Below are 20,164 nucleotides of genomic sequence, written 5' to 3' on the forward strand. Positions count from 1 at the left end.
TGTTCATTAATTGTTCATGGTTCATTGAACAAGCATGGGAAACAGTGTTTAAACCCTTCACAATGAAGATCTGTGAAGTTATTTGTATTTTCTACGAATTATCTTTGAAAGACTGGGTACTGAAAAAGGGACATTTGTTTTTTTGCTTATGTATTAAAACGATCAGGTTTCAAACGATTCAGTATATGTTTTCAAAATGCATACTGCCTCCAGTTCATTGCAAAGTGGTGTGTGAAGCACTGATGAAGCATGCCTTCTGTTGCCTATGCATTTGCTGTTTGAGATTTTCCACTCAAAGGCTCTGTATTTGTATGATGTATGCATGTGATAAATAAGATACATAACGAATATACTGTACACGTGCCAATTTAATTCCACTAAATTATGGAAATGAACCTATACACCAATAAGCATGACCAGTCAAATGTATTTAAAGTACATTGACTGGTATTTCCATCAATGAATAGGCTAAAAAGCATAATTTCGCAATGAGATTTTTCCTTCTTCTCCCGGACAATTGGTAGGCACCAATTTTATTTATCGGCTTTTCTATTTTTTTATCGGTCAAAATGCGGCTATTACCAGCTAACGGAACCCTAGTTAATGGGGTTCCATCGCAGTATGGCTGAGGCTGTCTGGCTGGGTAGTTAGTTAGGGTTGAGGCAGTGAAGAAAGAGACTGTCTGGCTGGGTAGTTAGTTAGGGTTGAGGCAGTGAGGAGAGAGGCTGCCTGGCTGGGTAGTTAGTTAGGGTTGAGGCAGTGAGGAAAGAGGCTGTCTGGCTGGGTAGTTAGTTAGGGTTGAGGCAGTGAGGAAAGAGGCTAACTGGCTGGGTAGTTAGTTAGGGTTGAGGCAGTGAGGAAAGAGGCTGTCTGGCTGGGTAGTTAGTTAGTTAGGGTTGAGGCAGTGAGGAGAGAGGCTGCCTGGCTGGGTAGTTAGTTAGGGTTGAGACAGTGAGGAAAGAGGCTGTCTGGCTGGGTAGTTAGTTAGGGTTGAGGCAGTGAGGAGAGAGGCTGCCTGGCTGGGTAGTTAGGGTTGAGGCAGTGAGGAAAGAGGCTGCCTGGCTTGGTAGTTAGTTAGGGTTGAGGCAGTGAGGAGAGAGGCTGCCTGCCTGGGTAGTTAGTTAGGGTTGAGGCAGTGAGGAGAGAGGCTGCCTGGCTGGGTAGTTAGTTAGGGTTGAGGCAGTGAGGAGAGAGGCTGCCTGGCTGGGTAGTTAGTTAGGGTTGAGGCAGTGAGGAGAGAGGCTGCCTGGCTGGGTAGTTAGTTAGGGTTGAGGCAGTGAGAAGAGAGGCTGCCTGGCTGGGTAGTTAGTTAGGGTTGAGGCAGTGAGGAGAGAGGCTGTCTACTAAGAGGGTTCAGGCTATGAGAATAAGGACGGTTTACAGCGAGGAGCCTGCTACCAGAGCAGAGTCTGCTAATGAACACAGTGGGAGAGCCACCCTCGTTATTGTTGACACATCTTTTGAAACGTTGCAACAAGGAGACGGGCTAGGAGGTTCGACTGGGGCTGTCAAACATCTCACAAACTAGTTTAATTGCTCAGGGAGATAGAAACACATGAAGATCATTAGATTGTTTCCTTCCTTCTTCCCCTCAAATGCACCTTGGCAATTAGAGCTGGAGAGCATTTGCAGTTCTGTCTATTCTTTACACAGCGTTTCTCGAGCTAAATCGGTCTGATGTTTTATTTCATTAAAACCTTTCTGTTATTCATTATGATTGATTTGTTCATTTATTTCTGGGTGAGATAAGTCTACAGCACCATGGCAGTTGTCAAGCTGTGCAGTGAGGCGACAGTACACTCCCCAAGAAACTGAAACTGACCAAGTGAACATGATATCCTGCCCCAAACAATAGGCTACTGCACAGGTCAATATTATAGGACCCCAATACAATAACTTATTTGACTTTGTGGCAGCTGGTGCTGCTGTATAATTATCTAACACAGGGCTCTCCAACCGTGTTCCTGGAGAGCTACCATCCTCTAGGTTTTCACTCCCAACACTAATTTAGGGCACCTGCTTCTACAAATTAGCTGGTTGATAAGCTGAGTCAGGTTCGTTACAAGTGGGGTTGGAATGAAAACTTACAGAAGGGCAGCTCTCCAGGGACAGGGTTGGATGTGATCTAGCACATGAAATCCTAGCAGGTATTGTACAGTAAAGCGCCTTAGCCCAATGTCAGGAGTGCCTTATCTCTGACACACACTGACCACAAGACTGTCTTGTTTTAGTGGGTTTAGAAGGTTCTAGGGCATGCGTACCGTATCACTGCTCTGGTGTTAGTTTGCTGTTAGCTGTTTATTCGTTTGCGTTGGTGTTATGGCAGTAGCTGTCCCGGTGTGTGGATGTGCAAACGGGCAGACGGACGGACTCACCAGGCCTGCGACTTCCTCCTGGGCACGCTCTGTCTCATCCACTTGGAGTGAGGGGTCAGGTGGAATATCAGCTGTCTGCAGATCTTGTCGGACGACTTCAGGGTGTCCTTCTCCTGTAATACACACACAAAAACACACAAACCCAAACACCTTAATCTCTTTTGCTGGCAGCTACAGCTGAAAAAAGGCCTCAAAAGGTTTCAAAGGGCTTAAAAAGTGGCTGGCTTTCAAATTGAGGAATAATCAAATGACTGCTCTATTTGACTTTCTGAAGTGAATTAACGTAATGAAAACATGCTTATTTTCCTTTCCGACATCATGAACAACTGAATTTGACCCCTTTGTTGAGAATTGATTCAATATCAGGGATGATATACATTCTATATGTATAAAGTACATAACTTTACTAAATCATATCCAATCGAATGACCGTATCCATATTATACAGTGCTGAATATCTTGCAAGAGATTGAAAACTCTTAGGAATGTGTTTACAACAAATGCACCTGTTGTTCTGATTTCAAGGTAGTCTTAACCACATTTAGCACAACAGGTAAACTTGTGACTCCATAGAATGAATTTATACACTTAGAAGCCCAAAAACATATTTCAATGGACCATTGTATCACTTACGGCCTTGCAACCCCTATTATGACACATTGAGCTGTGGAGAGGGGGCTGTTTCCTTTGTTCCTAGAATGTTGGTTTAAAAGGTAGTTATTTTTACTGCTTTCACCAAATGATCTCAAGGGTCTTCTCATTTGTCCATCCAACATGGTTGCCTCGAGCATTTTATACATAAAAATATGCTTTAGCATCTCTGTCAGTCTCCCTCTCTTCTCCTCCTTGGTCTCGCTCCAGCTCCAGCTCTTGCTGCCTTGCTTTTTCTCCCTCTCCCCCCCCCTCTCTCTCTCGCTCTCCCTTCCTCTGTCAAAGACTTTAAACGGATTGGGTTGAGCAGAGCAGGTTAAATCTAATTAATGGTACAGCACAACAACAAGAAAGAGGCAATGCAGCAAAAGAGAAAAAAGACAGGGGCAATTTACTTCAGGCGATTAACCATTCCCACTCCTCCCACTCTGTGTGGCACAAAACATGCCTCATACACTTCAAACCTTCCAGCGTTTCGTTTCAGGCAATGAAATGACAGTGAGAACACCATTACAGTATTTGTTATGTTAAATCTTGGTGGGAAAGGGGTTAACTGAATGGAAGTAGTCTTAGACAAGCTATTGACTCTAATCTGGGAATAACATGTTCTTCTCTTTGATGTGAATTCGGGCATTGTCAACATGGAATCTGTTTAACATTGTTCAAAACATGTTTTTCACTCAAATTCAAACCCGATTCTGAATATTCATAGACTTAGACGACCACAGGGCTCTTGAGTTAGATATACAGTTCTATAGTTGAATGCACAATAATTGTAATGAAGCAGTGAAACGTTTTGATGAGTTGTTGTTTGCATTTGATTGTCAATCCCTTGAAGCATAGCGGTAAAGGAGGAAGAACCGTGACTGGACCTGCAGCTGAGGCCCTGAGGCACAGCAGACCAACTCACTAAATCCCTGTCACATTTCACTAACCCTGCCAAGTCACCACGTCATTTCAAGATAATTATGTAATTTTTGGTCGAGACGTTCATCAATGAGATTACAACCTATATTCACCCACTCAAAAAGACAACCAAAAGTTTGTTGAATTTCCAATGTGTTGTCACTATGCTGTCAACCATCTAAAAGCACAACCAAATTCCAATGGATAAACAATGTCAGATTTCTGGTTTAGTGGTCACCCACATGTCTATCACTGCACTTTCAACCATTTAAAAGGACAGCAAAGTCCAAATCAGATATTTTGTTTATTTATACTACAGCTTAATGTGTTATCACTGTGCTTCATCTAATAGCACAACCAAATGACCTGGATTGCAGATGAGATTACATGTGATCAATGCCGTTCGAGATTCTGTGCAGATTATTAAAGCAATTGTGAAGATCTCCATAGACCTGCAATATCCTATGCATGCTGTCTAAAACATGCACGCCTTATATGATTACATAAGAAGAAATGTATAGTAATCTCAAAATGTGACCATGGATATGTTACTTATTTTAAAGTTGAATGTTACATTAGTTTGAAGTTTGCCTTAACTTTAGGCCATTTACTGTATCAGCAAATGTAATATTGTACATTTCAACATCATGTCTCCATCTCAACCAAAAATCTAAGTTAAAGAATAGGAATAAATCTAATGAAATCAAACTTTAAATGCACCTTAAATCAAGTTTGATTTGAATTACTCCTATTATTTAACTTAGATATTTGGTTGAGATGGAGACATGAATCCAACATATCAATTATTAATTTGTAGACAAACTGGAATTAAAGCCAGACTAAGTCAGTGGTATAGATGGAACTATCCAAGCAGAAGATGAATCTCCATCAAATGTTGATATTTGGTTGCCTTGACAACCAACACAATTCAATATCACTGAATATCATAACATTTGAAATCAGGGATTTAAACCCTAGGCCTATTGTATTGCTTTTTTGTTGTTGAATTCTGGGTTGAATTGAAACAATAGCTGTTGATGACATTGCAAATGCTATATAGGCCTAAATAGCATCATTGATGTTATATGAGTGATAAAGGGCGCTTTCACATATCCCCTTATGATCCGTTTCCTGGACCGTTTGGTACCCCGATCCACGCTATAGAGCATGTGTGAAACGCAAACGAATCCTGGACCTGCTTGAGTAGTGGGTCCAAGATCCAGGACAAAAGTACCAGGTATTGCGACATGGCAGGGCGAGTCGCGTGGAACTTTTTTGCCCGTTGTAAATAAGATATCTCAATAACGTCATGTAGAATTTGCGTCTTGCTAATCAAACCCTGAAATTGTTATTTTCAGGTCATGCTAAAGCAGAACGTATACTATAGAATTCTCACAAACGCTCCAGGAAACCAAACCAGGGTATCAAATTTCATATGTGAAAACGCAGTATGACCACATTTCATTTGACCTGGTTAAAACCCTGGATGGGAGACCAAAGGGTAGCTGTAGATAGATCAATTCTAAAGCAGGAGGTGCTACTGAGCTTATTATTTTTTTCTTCTGATAGTGGATTTAATGTTGAACATCTCACGTTGTTTTAAAGGTACAAATGAAACATATTTTATACAAGGTTGTCTATGTTAAAATTTGGTTACCATGATGACACATAGATTCCATGTCATTATACGTTGACAAATTACGTTGAATCAACGTTGATTCAACCAATTTGTTCCCAGTGGGAAGCCAGGCGGTCACAGCGGAGAACACCCCTGCCTACCCCTCACGACCCACTCACCACCCCCCCAAAAAAAAATCCAATACACACCACCCTAGATATGCTGCCCTTATCGAAAGATCTGATTTCAAAGTAGCCTTTTTTCAAAGGTATTTTTCATCATCTGTTAAAGAGAAGAAGTGCTTCATAGTTCAACTTTTCTATCTACTGTATTTCACAATGTGTTCCTAGATCTCTCTGGGTGCCATTTTAAACAAAATGAGCCTGTTAGCTGGGCACAGCTGTCTGTCTTTGTTATTGGAAACTGTGCCCCTTCCCTGCATATTCTTCTGGGAAGCCATTTAATGGGAAAAGAGCTTATCAAAAGATGCCTGATACATCTTTAAAGCAAGGGAAAGGTCAACCACATCAATCTGAGAGATTCAAGCTCCCAGCAAATTCATTTAGACCAGAAGATGATGAAAACAAAGTATTTTAGGATGGAGCAAACACTTTTGGCCGAAAACTCTATATGAGCTATTGTCTGCTTAATTTTTTCCTGGCAGTAAATTCATTATTATAGATCAATTGTCCACTATTACCTATTTTCATGCAAGTGAATACTGAATAAAAAGTAACAAGAAACAGAAGATACTGTGTTGTAAGTTGTGTACGTTGTTGAAATGACACCACACTGTGACTGACCTACTTCTGGCCATTAGTTATAAATAGGTGCCCATGGCTCCGGCACCCCAAGAGTGAACACGTGCACACACACAGGCATCGTTTAAAGCCTAATCATAACGACTGTATGGATACTGGCAGCAGTTGGAAGGCTGGAACAAAACCAACTGGCCTAGCAGTCATATTTAGAAAAGACTGACCGTCATGTACTTGCTCTTGAATTGACCCATGCAGCTGTGGATTCCTAAACATTCTATTTTCTGTGCCTGATCTCATTTGATGTTCCCTGACAACAGCACGGCTGAGGAGGTCGAGACAAATAGACAGACAGACAGATCAACAGCCAGACGGTACGATGGGCTTACCCTCTTTGGGCACTGCATGTCTTTGGCCAGGCTGAGCAGGAGCTCATGGGAGATTGGATCCACCAGGTTGAGAAAGGCTGCATTCTTATAGAGGATATCATTAAGGGATGTTCCCTGGAGTCCCAAGTCCTGTGGGAACACAGAGAAGGAGAGAATAATCAATTATTGGTGTTTCCTTTCAATCATTCCAAAGTCCAACAGAACGTGAATTTCAATATTTTTAAAGTGAAAGTCATGAATCATTAGGCATTCAACTGACATGATGTGGACTGCTTAATGGTAACAGATTGTCAATGTATTTACATAATAATTTCATCATCCACTTGCCTCATGATGTTCACTTATTAAGCTGAGAGGATTTTAAAGTAAGAGAGTCACATGGGACAAGGCACAGGGAGGGCTGGGGTGTGGCATGAGAGGTATGGGGGGTTAAAGCCGGACAATTTCTCCTCAAATAACATTTCAACAGATACATAACAACTAAAGTGATGTGCTGTACCGTCATTCACCCCTAAAGCCCTGGGTCTTTACACATACCACACTAAACACACTCCAGTTATCTAAGAACAACCTCTAAACACCACGCGGGCACTTAAGAGAGAAACGGTTCAAGTCTACAGAACTCCAGTTCCTCACCGTCTTCTCTGGAATTCAAATGGCAGGCGGGTGTGATGTGCAGACTGGTTTAATAAAAATGAGGAATGAGAAAACGTCCCCAGAGGTTGTTCTTACTAGTATCATCTGCAGGGTGGCTGCTATTTGCAGTGACAGTGTAACTATATTGGGGCAAAGGAATCTGCAGCTTCAGGTAATGCTCTGAGGGCTGCTGCTGGTGAGGGATGTCATCGGGAGCCCGAGTATGAGATGTAATGCTTTGAGACATATCAAAGGGTCTTCGACGTAGCCCTCACCCACCTGCCCTGCCGAGGAGGATGACATCAACCAAACAGACACAGCAAGTCCTGAAACAAATTAGCTGAAACCGCAGGCAATATGTGAAGGAGAGGCTCAAAAACAAAACATCCACCACAATGAAAGGTTAAGGCAGAGTAGAGCAGAGGACAAAAACCAAAATTTGGAAAATATTTCTCCTCCTCTTGCTTATAACTTGGTTTACTGTGTTCAGCATCAAATATGGGGGCTATATAATATCAAGAAAAATTATTCAAAATATTATTTTCTCCTCTTCTGTTCTACAGTACGTGCAAAGCTGCTGTAAATCTGTTTACTTGCTGGACTGTTGACTTGCTGGACATGCAATGTGAAGATAGTATCAGGCGAGGGCTTAGCGCTATACATGTAAGCTGCTGTAAAGAGGCAGTATAGGAGGAGGCTGGGGACTCATGCTATGTTAAGCAGGACCTACAGTCTGACAGGCCAAACACTGAAGGCTACAGTGAAAGCTCTGAGGCAAATTCCCATCAGCACTTTCTCCTCCTCCTCCAGCTTTCTGGCTGATTTATTACACTTAAGCTCTCTGGGATTCCCTGTCTCCGAGCCATTCTCCAGTGCTCCCTTTATGACAGGGAAACATACCCCAACAAAATATAGTAAACAAGTCCCAAACAACAACAGTATAGAGATAGGCCTATATAGTAGATAATTTTCGAATTAGTATGTTGAAAATGTGTTCAATCATCAAGTAGGTCAACTATGACCAATTTTGTGTAATATTGGAAGAACCCCAGCACAGTCATCAGCCTTGAAGAAAATGCCATGGTTCTAAATCTATTACGGTAGGAATGCTTTTTCTCTGGGTTCACAGTAAACAACAAAACAACATTGTGTGATGTCTGCATTGGTGTGGCGGCTCAACCCTGCATGGGTTAATCTGACAGAATAACTGACGTGCCACTGCGTCTCTCATGTTCCACCATCTCTGTGTGAAGGGTGTTTCATTTTGTCACTGACAGTGTGTCTGCGTCGCCGTCTCTGCATGAAAGTTGTCTTCAGATCACTCCACAAAGCCTGCTCCGTAGGCTGCCTGCATATCTAAAATGATTGCTGTCTTTTCAACCAAGAATTGAGTGCTGAGAGTTTGGAATTTGAGAACAGCCATCCCACATCCACAGCTCATTAGGAACCTATTAAAACGTATTGCATAGAGCCCCACAACCAGTCCCGGAGTCTGTTGCCTGCTTTAAATTTTCTTTGACAATTTGACAAGTGGGATTATTAGACATAACAATCCTCTAAAATTGCTCACATCTAACACTTGCCTTTCAAAAACTATGAATAAAAGGGAATAACAACATAAAACACTGTGACACTTTCTGTGTTCTGAAAGAGTACATTTTCATACACCCAAGTCTTTAATTGTGGATGAATGGCAGAAGGCTACCAAATAAACATAAAACAAGCACTGACAGATCATTAGAGCAATGAATTAAATGTAACTGATTGTGGAGCAACATAGAAGAGGGCAAGAGGCGTAATCTTCACACCAGTCCAATTTGGCCTCCATATGAGAGATGTATAATATAGACATTTAATATCCAGTGCATTCGGAAAGTAGTCAGACGCCTTGACTTTTTCCACATTTTGTTACTTACAGCCTTACTTTTAAATGTATTCAATTATATTTTCTCCCTCATCAATCTACACACAATACCCCATAATGACAAAGCTAAAACAGGTTTTTAGAAATGTTATCAAAATAATAAAAAAACAACAACTGAAATATCTAATTTGTGACTCGTTTCAGGAAACTAGGCACGTCACGACTTCACAGGAGCACCATTAGAATATAAACTTTTTTTTTTTATTTGAAATGTGTTTTTTGGCAGAAATGCCTTCTGGAAGATGTGAACTATCATGTTCCTTAATAACAAACTTGTATGCCATCTGTAAATACGAGAAAAAAAAGCTAAAATTAAGAACCTAGATGGGTTAGCCACAGAAAAACGAGCCTAGATGGGTTAGCTACAGAAAATGGGAGCAACCTTCCCGCTAGCCATGATTGGCTGAGATAATGAGTGGGCTGGACATGCGAGAGATGAGTTTGGATTGGTCTGCCATGTAGCACGCTCCTGTCTACAACACAAGCTGGTCAGTATGTGTAGGTAATCCTTTTTAACACTGCTTTTTTGAAAGATATCACGTAGTAGAACTGCATAAGTGTTGCTCTTCACTTTCTGGAGGACTAAGTTTTGAAATCAGTGGAATTAGAGTATGATAGCAAAGGAGATGGAGAAAATTCTGGCGTAATTAAATTGTTGCCAGCAGCACAGTTGCAGTCACCAACGCTCTGGATAACATAAAAACAGCCAAACCAGCTCTGCTAGGGCGAGTAAAATGGTGAGCTGTTCTCTCATTTGTTTCTGGAAATATGTAGCAAACTAGCCAACATTAGCCAGTTAGCTTGGGTGCTTGACTGCTGTTGTTAGGTCAGAATGCTCGGATCAACCTTACTCCTAGGCCAGAGTGTCCAGTGTGCGCTCTGAACGCTCTGAGAGTGAAACACACTGAATTTAGAAACAGACAATCTGACATCGCTCTGAGTTTACGAATGGCCAGAGCGCACTCTGGCAATCCAGGTCAAATTTACAAACGGGGTGTATATACGTAGTATAAACCAGCCTTTAGTCTTGAAATCTTTGGTTGTTTAGTACATAGCCTCACATGTGAATCCTTAAAGAGATGGGTGGGGCTAAAGCTTAAGAGGGTGTGAACGATGCTGAATGGGTGTAGACAAAGAAGAGCTCTCCAGTAGGTACCAAAAGACCCATGTTCTTAAAAGAGAGGTTACACGTGTCAACTTTCAAAGCAGAATTACTTTCCCATTGTTCCTCAGCTGTAGTGTATGATATACAGTATGTAAATAAGGTATTTCTGTATTTTTATTTGTAATAAATGTGCAAACATTTCAAAAAAACTGTTTTCACTTTGTCATTATGGGGTATTGTGTGTAGATTGATGATGAAAAAACGTAATTCATAAAAGTTTTGAATAAGGCTGTAACATAACAAAATGTGGAAAAAGTCAAGGCGTTGGAATAATTTCCGAATGCACTGTACATATGTATAATACATGATTGGTAGGTAGCCTATTCCTTAAGATCCAACTATCAGGAGAAGTGGCACCTCACATTATGTTTCAAACAACGGTGACTCACTAATCCTCTCAAACACAACTGAGGTAGTAAAATGATGCACTATTAACTCTCATTCCAACGGTCATTTTATCTAGCCTTTTATAACCTCAGGGGCACTTTAGTATTTGCTTCCTGCATCACTAAACATATTCTGTGTTAATGCTTTTAATCTTAATGCCTGCTTGCTGATTCCTTGTTTACTGACGAACATAGAGAAAAGTCCAAAGTAATTAACATTAATAGCCCAGAAGAGATTGGAGATGGAGATAAGAGTCCGGTCTCATTGAGTCCTCTGTGCATCTCCTCTGTGTAATGACTTCCTGTGTGCTGTGCTGTGCTCTGAAGGAGACATCAGGCATGCTCCAATATCATCCACCATCTCAAGTAGATTAAAACCTTATTAGACCCAGGCAATCCCTAAGTGAAAAACCTGAAATTCATTACTTTCATTTATCTGCTTGCTCTGCCCTCATTTAGCCTCACATTGAAGTGTTTTACCATTTTATTTTCAGGACAACCAGGGCTACAAGTAGAACACAAACCAATTTGACATAAACAGTTGCATTCATGAGTTTTTTTTAACAAATGTAAATCTAAAAATAAGGTCTGCCAAGCAAAAACCTGATAGAAAATAAATGTATAAGAATGCTGTAAGTACAGAAATTGTTGGATAAGTTGGAAATGAATACCCAACTACTCAGTGACAACTGTGTGGAGTTTGTGATAGCAACTATGTGAACGTATTACAGTATTGTTACAGTGTTGTGTGTTTGATAACTCACCTTCCGGGTGTGATTTTGGCCCCCCTTAATCTGGTTGATGAAATAATAAGGGTGTGTGCTCGCATTAGCTCTGATCACGGTTGATTTGTGATAACACGTGATACTAGAGCAAGAGCACCACCAACGTTCTGTACCAACGCATCTGTCAGTAAACCGACATTATTTGAGAACCTTATATCTGTTGTTGTGTCACTCTACGCCTCCTGTCCTGAGTATTTCTTACTACCTTCTCTAACAGGACACCACCACTACTCGCCTAGCTAGCTTGCTATGGCTAGGCTAGAATTCCATAGGAGCAATAAAGAGAGATAAATAACATCTACAGTACCAGTCAAAAGTTTGAACACACCTACTCATTCAAGGGTTTTTCTTGATTTTTACTATTTTCTACATTGTAGAATAATAGTGAAGACATCAAAACTATGAAATAACACATATTGAATCATGTAGTAAGCAAAAAAGTGTTGTAAAACAAAAGTAGCCACCCTTTGCCTTGATGACAGCTTTGCACACTTTTGGCATTCTCTCAACCAGTTTCATGAGGAATGCTTTTCCAACAGTCTTGAAGGAGTTCCCACATATGCTGAGCACTTGTTGGATGCTTTTCCTTCACTCTGCGGTCCAACTCATCACAAACCATCTCAATTGGATTGAGGTCAGGTGATTCTGGAGGCCAGGTCATCTGATGCAGCACTCCATCACTCTCCTTCTTGGTCAAATAGCCCTTATACAGCCTGGAGGTGTGTTGGGTCATTGTCCTGTTGAAAAACAAATGATAGTCCCACTAAGCGCAAACCAGATGGGATGACGTATTGCTACAGAATGCTGTGGTAGCCATGCTGGTTAAGTGTGCCTTGAATTCTAAATAAATCACCGACAGTGTCACTAGCAAAACATCCCCACACCATCACACCTCCTCCTCTATGTTTCACGGTGGGAACCACACATGCGGAGATCATCTGTTGACCTACTCTGCATCTCACAAAGACAAGGCGTTTGGAACCAAAAATCTTAAATTTGGACTCTTCAGACCAAAGGACAGATTTCCACCGGTCTAATGTCCATTGCTCGTCAATGGACAATGGCCCAAGCAAATCTCTTCTTCTTATTGGTGTCCTTTAGTAGTGGTTTCTTTGCAGCAATACAACCATGAAGGCCTGATTCACGCAGTCTCCTCTGAACCGTTGATGTTGAGATGTGTCTGTTACTTGAACTCTGTGAAGCATTTATTTGGGCTGCAATCTGAGGTGCAGTTAACTCTAATGAACGTATCTCCTGCAGCAGAGGTAACTCTGGGTCTTCCTTTCCTGTGGCGGTCCTCATGAGAGCCAGTTTCATCATTGCGCTTGATGGTTTTTGCAACTGCACTTGAAGAAACTTGCAAAGTTCTTGAAATTTTCCGAATTGACTGACCTTCATGTCTTAAAGTAATAATGGACTGTCATTTCTCTTTGCTTATTTGAGTGGTTCTTGCCATAATATGGTCTTTTACCAAATATGGCTATCTTCTGTACACCACCCCTACCTTGTCACAACACAACTGATTGGCTCAAACACATTAAGAAGGAAATAAATTCCATAAATTAACTTTTAACAAGGCACACCTGTTAATAAAAATGTATTCCAGGTGACTACCTCATGAAGCTGGTTGAGAGAATCCCAAGAGTTTGCAAAGCTATCATCAAGGCAAAGGCTTGCTACTTTTAAGAACCTCAAATATAACATATATTTTGATTAAACAAATCAAAATATATGTTATATTTGAGGTTCTTCAAAGTAGCTCTTTTTTGGTTACTACATGATTCCATATGTGTTATTTCATAGTTGAGATGTCTTCACTATTATTCTACAATGTAGAAAATAATAAAAATAAAGAAAACACCTTGAATGAGTAGGTGTGTCCAAACCTTTGACTGGTACTGTACAAAAAGTATGACAGTATGACAGACACTATGTCATGGGATGTCCAATGATCTACTATGTAAAAGAACCCTTACCTTCTAACGACCACTGTGCGGCTTGTGAGCGTCATAGAGCAAGACAGACGTGCATGTTTTGTGAGAATCTCAGCTTTTCATTCTCACAGAACACGCATGTCTGTCTTGCTCTATGACACTCACAAGTCACACAAGAGTTGTTAGAAGGGTTCTTTTACATAGAAGATCATTGGACATCCTACCTTGTCTCACAAACAACGTTCTCTTTCAGCCCCTGTTAATCGCACACGCTAATGGTTGGTATCCGCGGAAGCAAAGAAATAGACAAATCCAATGCAAAAAAACAGCAGTCTATAGCTCAAACATTAAATGTTTAAAAGGGGTTAGAATCACTAAAACACGCAGGCATGGGACTCAAAAGCATTAACTCCAAATCCAGCCTTCCCTGAAAGAAAAAACAGCTTTTCCACTCATTGAGGAAAAACAGCAGAGCTACAACAACTACTGTGTTGTTAAAGTGGATCAGTGGAACAATGTGAGTTGATATAGGTTTCATTCCCACCTGACTGGACCAGTGTTTTTATCTAGTGGGCGGTTTTCTTATCAAGTTGCATTGATGTGTTCATTAAAATGATCTATCATTGGATCAAAAGTGTAATGGGTCGACACAGCAAGTGGGAAGAGACTGTCTATCTATGTTGAACAGAATAGATATAGAGATGTCAAACGTTCAGCCTGCTGCACAATCACTATGGAAGCTCTAGTCTAGAGTGCCCTGTTAAATTGTGGTTAGGAACATTTTTAAACTCTCTCCATGTTAAAGTAGTAAGAAATAGATGTAAAATTGTGAGTGTGATTAATCTTAAATCTAAATATTGAATTATTTTGACATTCGTAAAAAAAAATATATTACGCTAAATTCCCCATGGTAGACAGAACATCTTAGTACTATCACCACATAAAAATGAGAGGAAATACACATAATTTTTACCTCAGATTGGTGGTGTTAGCATAAAAGTTTCTAATCATCACAATCTTACAAAAACATATCAATGTCTTTGGTTTAGTACCAGTGTTTCTGTCTGTAGTGGGACTTTAAGGCCATAGTGGCAAGAAAAAATTATATATAAACATCTCTGGCCTCACATGAATTTGCAGATTTGAGGATTAAGCTATCGTTCAAATGAAAGCCAACCCCTGTCGCTATTTAGAAACCAACGTGAGGTGCTGATTCAGTCAAAAAGTGAGTGTTGTGATACCTTATTCGTATTGTCTGTCTTCCGTAAAAAATTTCTCACAGATACATCAGTTAATAAATGGCTACTACAGGTTCTCATTTATCTGCTTGTATATGTAGTATACCCAAGTCCATTGAGTTTTGTCTGTTAGAAGAGCGCAAGCGGTACATATCTACGCATTTTTTTTTTTACCAGTTTCATTGATTTTAATACAAATATTAATATGCGCACGCTATTGATTACAGTAGAACAAGCTAATCAATTCCAGTCTAGAGAGGCCCCCTGGTAAAAATTGGTGCCAAAGCAGTTTACAAGGTACTAATTTACAAGTGTGATGTGTGTGTGTAGGGTAATTTTATTTGTCTTCAACAAATCACAGTTTATTTCAACATATTGATTTTGAATTTGGACATCTAAAACCGGTGTTTTGACACCTGAAAACAGGAAGCAGCCACAGTATCATGTTAAACTTATGAAATATAAATCATTATTTGAAGATAATAACTCTACTTAATTAGGTGTAAACTACTGAATGAGCCCAAAAAAACGTGCTATAATGTATTGATTTTCATGATATACAGTGTATGTGAAATCGTGATAATATGTTTGCCCTGCCTAATAGATGCATAGTATTCTTCAGATAGGGAGATATACTGTAACGGCCGTCGAAAGGAGTAGACCAAGGCGCAGCGTGGTGAGTGCTCATCATTAACTTTTAATAGAACACTTTCAACAAAACGAACAACAGCTAAACAGTTCTGTCAGGAACATGAACTAAACAGAAAGTAACCACCCACAAAACCCAAAGGAAAACAGGCTGCCTAAGTATGGCTCCCAATCAGACACAACGATATACAGCTGTCCCTGATTGAGAACCATACCCGGCCAAAACAAAGAAATACAAAACATAGAAAAAAGGACATAGAATGCCCACCCTAGTCACACCCTGGCCTAACCAAAATAGAGAATAAAACCCTCTCTATGGCCAGGGCGTGACATATACTGTATGGCAGTACAGTACTATTTAGTCTCCTCTGTGGTATGTTAATGATGGGAGGGAGTCAGGCACGTGTTTCTCTGAACTTTAAGAGGCTTTCCTGTAAGATCAATATAAGTGGCTACCCAAGCACAATAAAACCCACAGCAAGGCCCTGATTCATTAATTACAGACACTGATTTTAAATACCCACTGTTAGTTGTGTGGCGAATCTGTGAAAAGTAAGGACTTGACAAAAGAAGGTGGAGCTGATTATGTTTTAGTTAATGTATTTTTTAGTTTTATATTATTTAACCTTTATTTAACTAGGCATACTGGAGAGGTCTTCTTTGTCTACACCCATTCAGCATCGAGGGTGCGAGCGATGCTGAATGGGTGTAGACAAAGAAGACCTCTCCAGTAAAGCTTTAGCCCCACCCATCTCTTTAAGGATTCACATGTGAGGCTATGTACTAAACAACCAAACATTTTAAAACTAAAGTCTGGTTTATACTACGGGTGTGTTCGTAAATTTAATCAGGAGTACCAGAATGTGCTCTGGGCGTTTGTAAACTCAGAGCGTTGTCAGATTGTCTGTTCATAATTTCACTGTGTTTTGCTCTCGGAGCGTTCTGAGCGAACACTGGAGGGTAGGGTAGGGTTGATCCGAGTGTTCAGACCTAGCAACAGCAGTCAAGCGCCCAAATAATAACTTTGGACATGTGTGAGTTCCTTTCAAAGTAAGTGCCTTATTTTCTGTATATTGTGTTGGCGTTTCTACGTTTCTACTGGAGTATGTATGTATGGAGCATAATGTATTTAGCGCCCAAGCTAACTGGCTAACGTTGGCTAACTTGCTAGCTACTTCCAGATACAAATGAGAGAACAGCTCACTCTGACCATTTTAATTGCCCTAGCAGCGCTGGTTAGGCTGTTTTTATGTTATCCAGAGTGTTGGTGACTACAACTGTGCTGCTGGCAACAATTTAATTATGCTTTTTTGCACTCAGACGAGATTGCTCTGAAATCGGAGTAGATAGCCAGAGCGAATTTACCAGCTACAGCTATCGACAGTTGTCTCAGTGACATCATAAACATTCTATTGAAATAGTTACTTGCATAGTGGAGTCTTTTGTTTAGACATGTAGCTAGCTAGCTAATCAACAAACCATAATCCCAACTCATAACATGAACATAAATCTGCAGGTAGCTAACCAACCAGGTTAGCTAACATTAGGCTATAACTAGCAATGCAAATGACTCTGAGATACGAATAATATTACTACACAGATCTTACACGTAACATTAGATAGCTAGCCAGTCAGCTAACATTAGCTTGCTAGCTAACAGTACACTTTAACTTGAAATTAAAACAATTTTCTGACAAAATTAGAAATGTGTAATCTGAAAATGTAGCTAGCTAGACTATCTTACCCGTATACATGGATGGACACTTCTCCCTCTATCACGGATGCCATGGTTGCCCTTAGTTTGAAGATGTAATCTGGAGACAGGTGTTTTACACAACAGCCTTCTGTATATTCTCTTTTCGACTCCATCTGCATATTTGCAATCAAACGGCAGAATTTTTTCCCATCTCTTTAGCTATCATACTCTAATTCCACTGATTTCAAAACTCGGTCCTCCAGAAAGTGGAGAGCAACACTTATGCAGTTCTACTACGTGATATCTTTCAAAAAAGCAGCGTTAGAAAGGATTGCCTACACATACTGAGCAGCTTATGTTATAGACAGAAGCGTGCTACATGGCTGACCAATCCGAACTCATCTCTCGCATGTCCAGCCCACTCATTATCTCAGCCAATCATGGCTAGCGGGAAGGTCTTTTTCCGTGGCTAAACCAACTAGGCTCCTAATTTAACAATTTTATTTGCATTTATAGATGGCATACAAGGTAGTTATTAAGGCACATGAAAGTTCATATGTTCCAGAAGGCATTTCAGATGGCAACAGTTTACGTTCAGTTTACGCCTAGTTTACTAGTTTACGCCTAGTTTCCTGAAACGAGTCACAAATGCCAGCAATGTAAAATAATGTCATTAACCGGTTCCCCTGCTTTTAAAATAACGGTTCTGTTCCATAACAGTATATATCACTTTCATTACCGGTTCTGTTTCTGTTCCTCAAAAAAAATGGTTTTCTGTTCTGTTCCCTGAACCGGTTCCAACCCCTGAACACAATAATAGTTGGACACATTTCTGTGTTCCCTGTAGATAACTTAAAGCTCAGCAGATGCAGGTACCATCAGTCCAGTAAAATAAAAAAGCTAATTATTTGCAAATTATTTCAATTTATGCTCAGCTGTGCCTTGCAAGTGCTACACCAACTGATCTAATTTATTATCAAAGCTTGAGTTTTGAAATAAATTATGGTCTGAGAAGAACAATATTGGCAGGCCAGGAATATAGTCAATATGCTGTGATAATGTATTAGGCCTAGTGCACAAACCTCTTTCCTACTGTTTTTATTAGGTTAATGTTTTAAAACTATTCTGACAGGTAGATCTCGGCTTGCTATTTGACTGCAAATGTGATCTTGACTCAGAAGAGGTTGGTGACCACTGGTTTAACATATGTGTGAAGTAGGCCTACACTCTAGCCCAGGGGTGTCAAACTAATTTTGCCCCGGGGCCGCATCCAGTCTTCAACGAGGTCCGGAGGGCTGCACTGAAAATGAGGTATATTTCCTCGTCTTCAAAATTGGTGAAAAATAGGGTTCTATCCATCGTTTTTACATTTTCGATGCTCCCTGACTGTCTAGTCAATGATTATTAGTGAGCTGGACAGTCAAGATTTTTTTTCAAATGTGAAGAAAATGAAATACAGAAATATCAAATTTACATAAGCATTCACACCCCTGAGTCAATACTTTGTAGAAACACCTTTGGCAGCGATTACAGCTATGAGTCTTCTGGCACAGGAGAATGCTGAGGGGAGGACGGCTCATAATAGTGGCTGGAATGGAGCGAATGGAATGGCATCAAACACATGGAAACCATGTTTGATGTATTTGATACCATTCTACTAATTCCACTCCAGCCATTACCACAAGCCTGTCCTCCCCAATTAAGATTCCACCAACCTCCTGTGCTTTCTGGATAAGTCTCTAAGTGCTTTCTACACCTGGATTGCGCAACATTTGCCTATTATTATTTTCTAAATTCTTCAAGCTCTGTCAAACTGATTGTTTATCATTGAAGGTGGTTCCTCTCCTTGTTCGGGCGGTGCTCGGCGGTCGGCATCGCCGGCCTACTAGCCATCACCGATCCATTTTTCCTTTTCTGTTGGTTTTGTCTTTGATTCATTCACACCTGGTTTTCATTTGCTTTAATTTCTGTGTGTATATTTACCCATGTTTCCCCGCTTAGGTTTGTGCGGGGTTATTTTCATGTTGCGTTCCTCTGTTTATTCACGTGTGTTAAGTATAGTAGGAGCGTTGTTTTCCTCCTTCCGTGAGTAACTGTGTGTTCCATTGTCTCGGGCGTTTATGGACTTTGTACCTGTCCCGTTTTGGGACTTATTAAGGATGCTACATTGCCATCTCTGCTCTCCTGCGCTTGACTCCTTAGCTACCTTCAGTACGATTACGCAACACAGATTTAAGTCAAAGCTGTAACTCGGCCGCTCAGGAACATTCACCTTCTTGGTAAGCAACTCTAGTGTAGATTTGGCTTTGTGTTTTAGGTTATTGTTCTGCTGAAAGGTGAATTGATCTCAGAGCGTCTGGTGGAAAGCAGATTGAATGTCATGTCGTGTCTTTGGGCACCATTAACTTGAAGACATGTTTATCAAATAACTCCCTGTTATTATTATTATTATTACGCGATTAAACTGATTAATCGTTTAACTAATTAACTAGGAGATCGGGGCACCAAGGAAAATATTCAGATTACAAAGTTATAATTTTCCTAATATAACTTTCCTATATTATAACATTATATATTATAGTATAGGCCGATTATCTTCTGGTTTAAATGGTGTATTTTACCTTGCGTCCAGTCTCATTCCAAACGTCGTAAATTGTTGTATCTGCACGAATCCAGCCCTTACTAAAATCATCCATATATCAATTGTCTTAAAATCATTTATTTACTAAACTAAGTAATTCACAGAAAGCATACAAACAGTAGTTATCGTTTCAAAGAAATGGTAGAGGAATGTGCCCTAGTGGGCTAAACAGGCATGGCGGCCTGTTAAATAAAGGGCAGCTGAGAAGACACTACAGAGTTGATAAATATTAACAATTGATATGCTAATCCTTTGCACATGAACGCTCACTCATTCGGGAACAATTGCAATCAATATATATTTACGCCCAGTGTGTCGTCGGGATCCTTGTTGGAGAGTTTTTGTCCTGTTCTCTCTCTCTCTCTCTCTCTCTCTCTCGGTTAGAATGGATCTTTCAAAGCGACATTCATTAAT

The 20,164-nt window shown here is 40.3% G+C and overlaps 1 protein-coding gene across 1 annotated transcript in view; it reads right to left on the reverse strand.

Moving 5' to 3' along the window:
• lrrc75bb (leucine rich repeat containing 75Bb) overlaps positions 1 to 20,164 on the reverse strand; it is a 50,767-nt gene that overhangs the window by 24,462 nt on the left and 6,141 nt on the right. The window contains exons 2-3 of the mRNA XM_014130883.3: positions 6,698 to 6,826; positions 2,376 to 2,488 (exon numbers count right to left, since the gene is read on the reverse strand). Coding sequence (XP_013986358.1) covers positions 2,376 to 2,488; positions 6,698 to 6,826 — 242 coding nt within the window. The remainder of the gene's footprint in view (positions 1 to 2,375; positions 2,489 to 6,697; positions 6,827 to 20,164) is intronic.

Source organism: Salmo salar, chromosome 01 (genome assembly GCF_965601325.2).
Source record: "Salmo salar chromosome 01, fSalSal1, whole genome shotgun sequence".
NCBI classification, from domain to species: domain Eukaryota; kingdom Metazoa; phylum Chordata; class Actinopteri; order Salmoniformes; family Salmonidae; genus Salmo; species Salmo salar.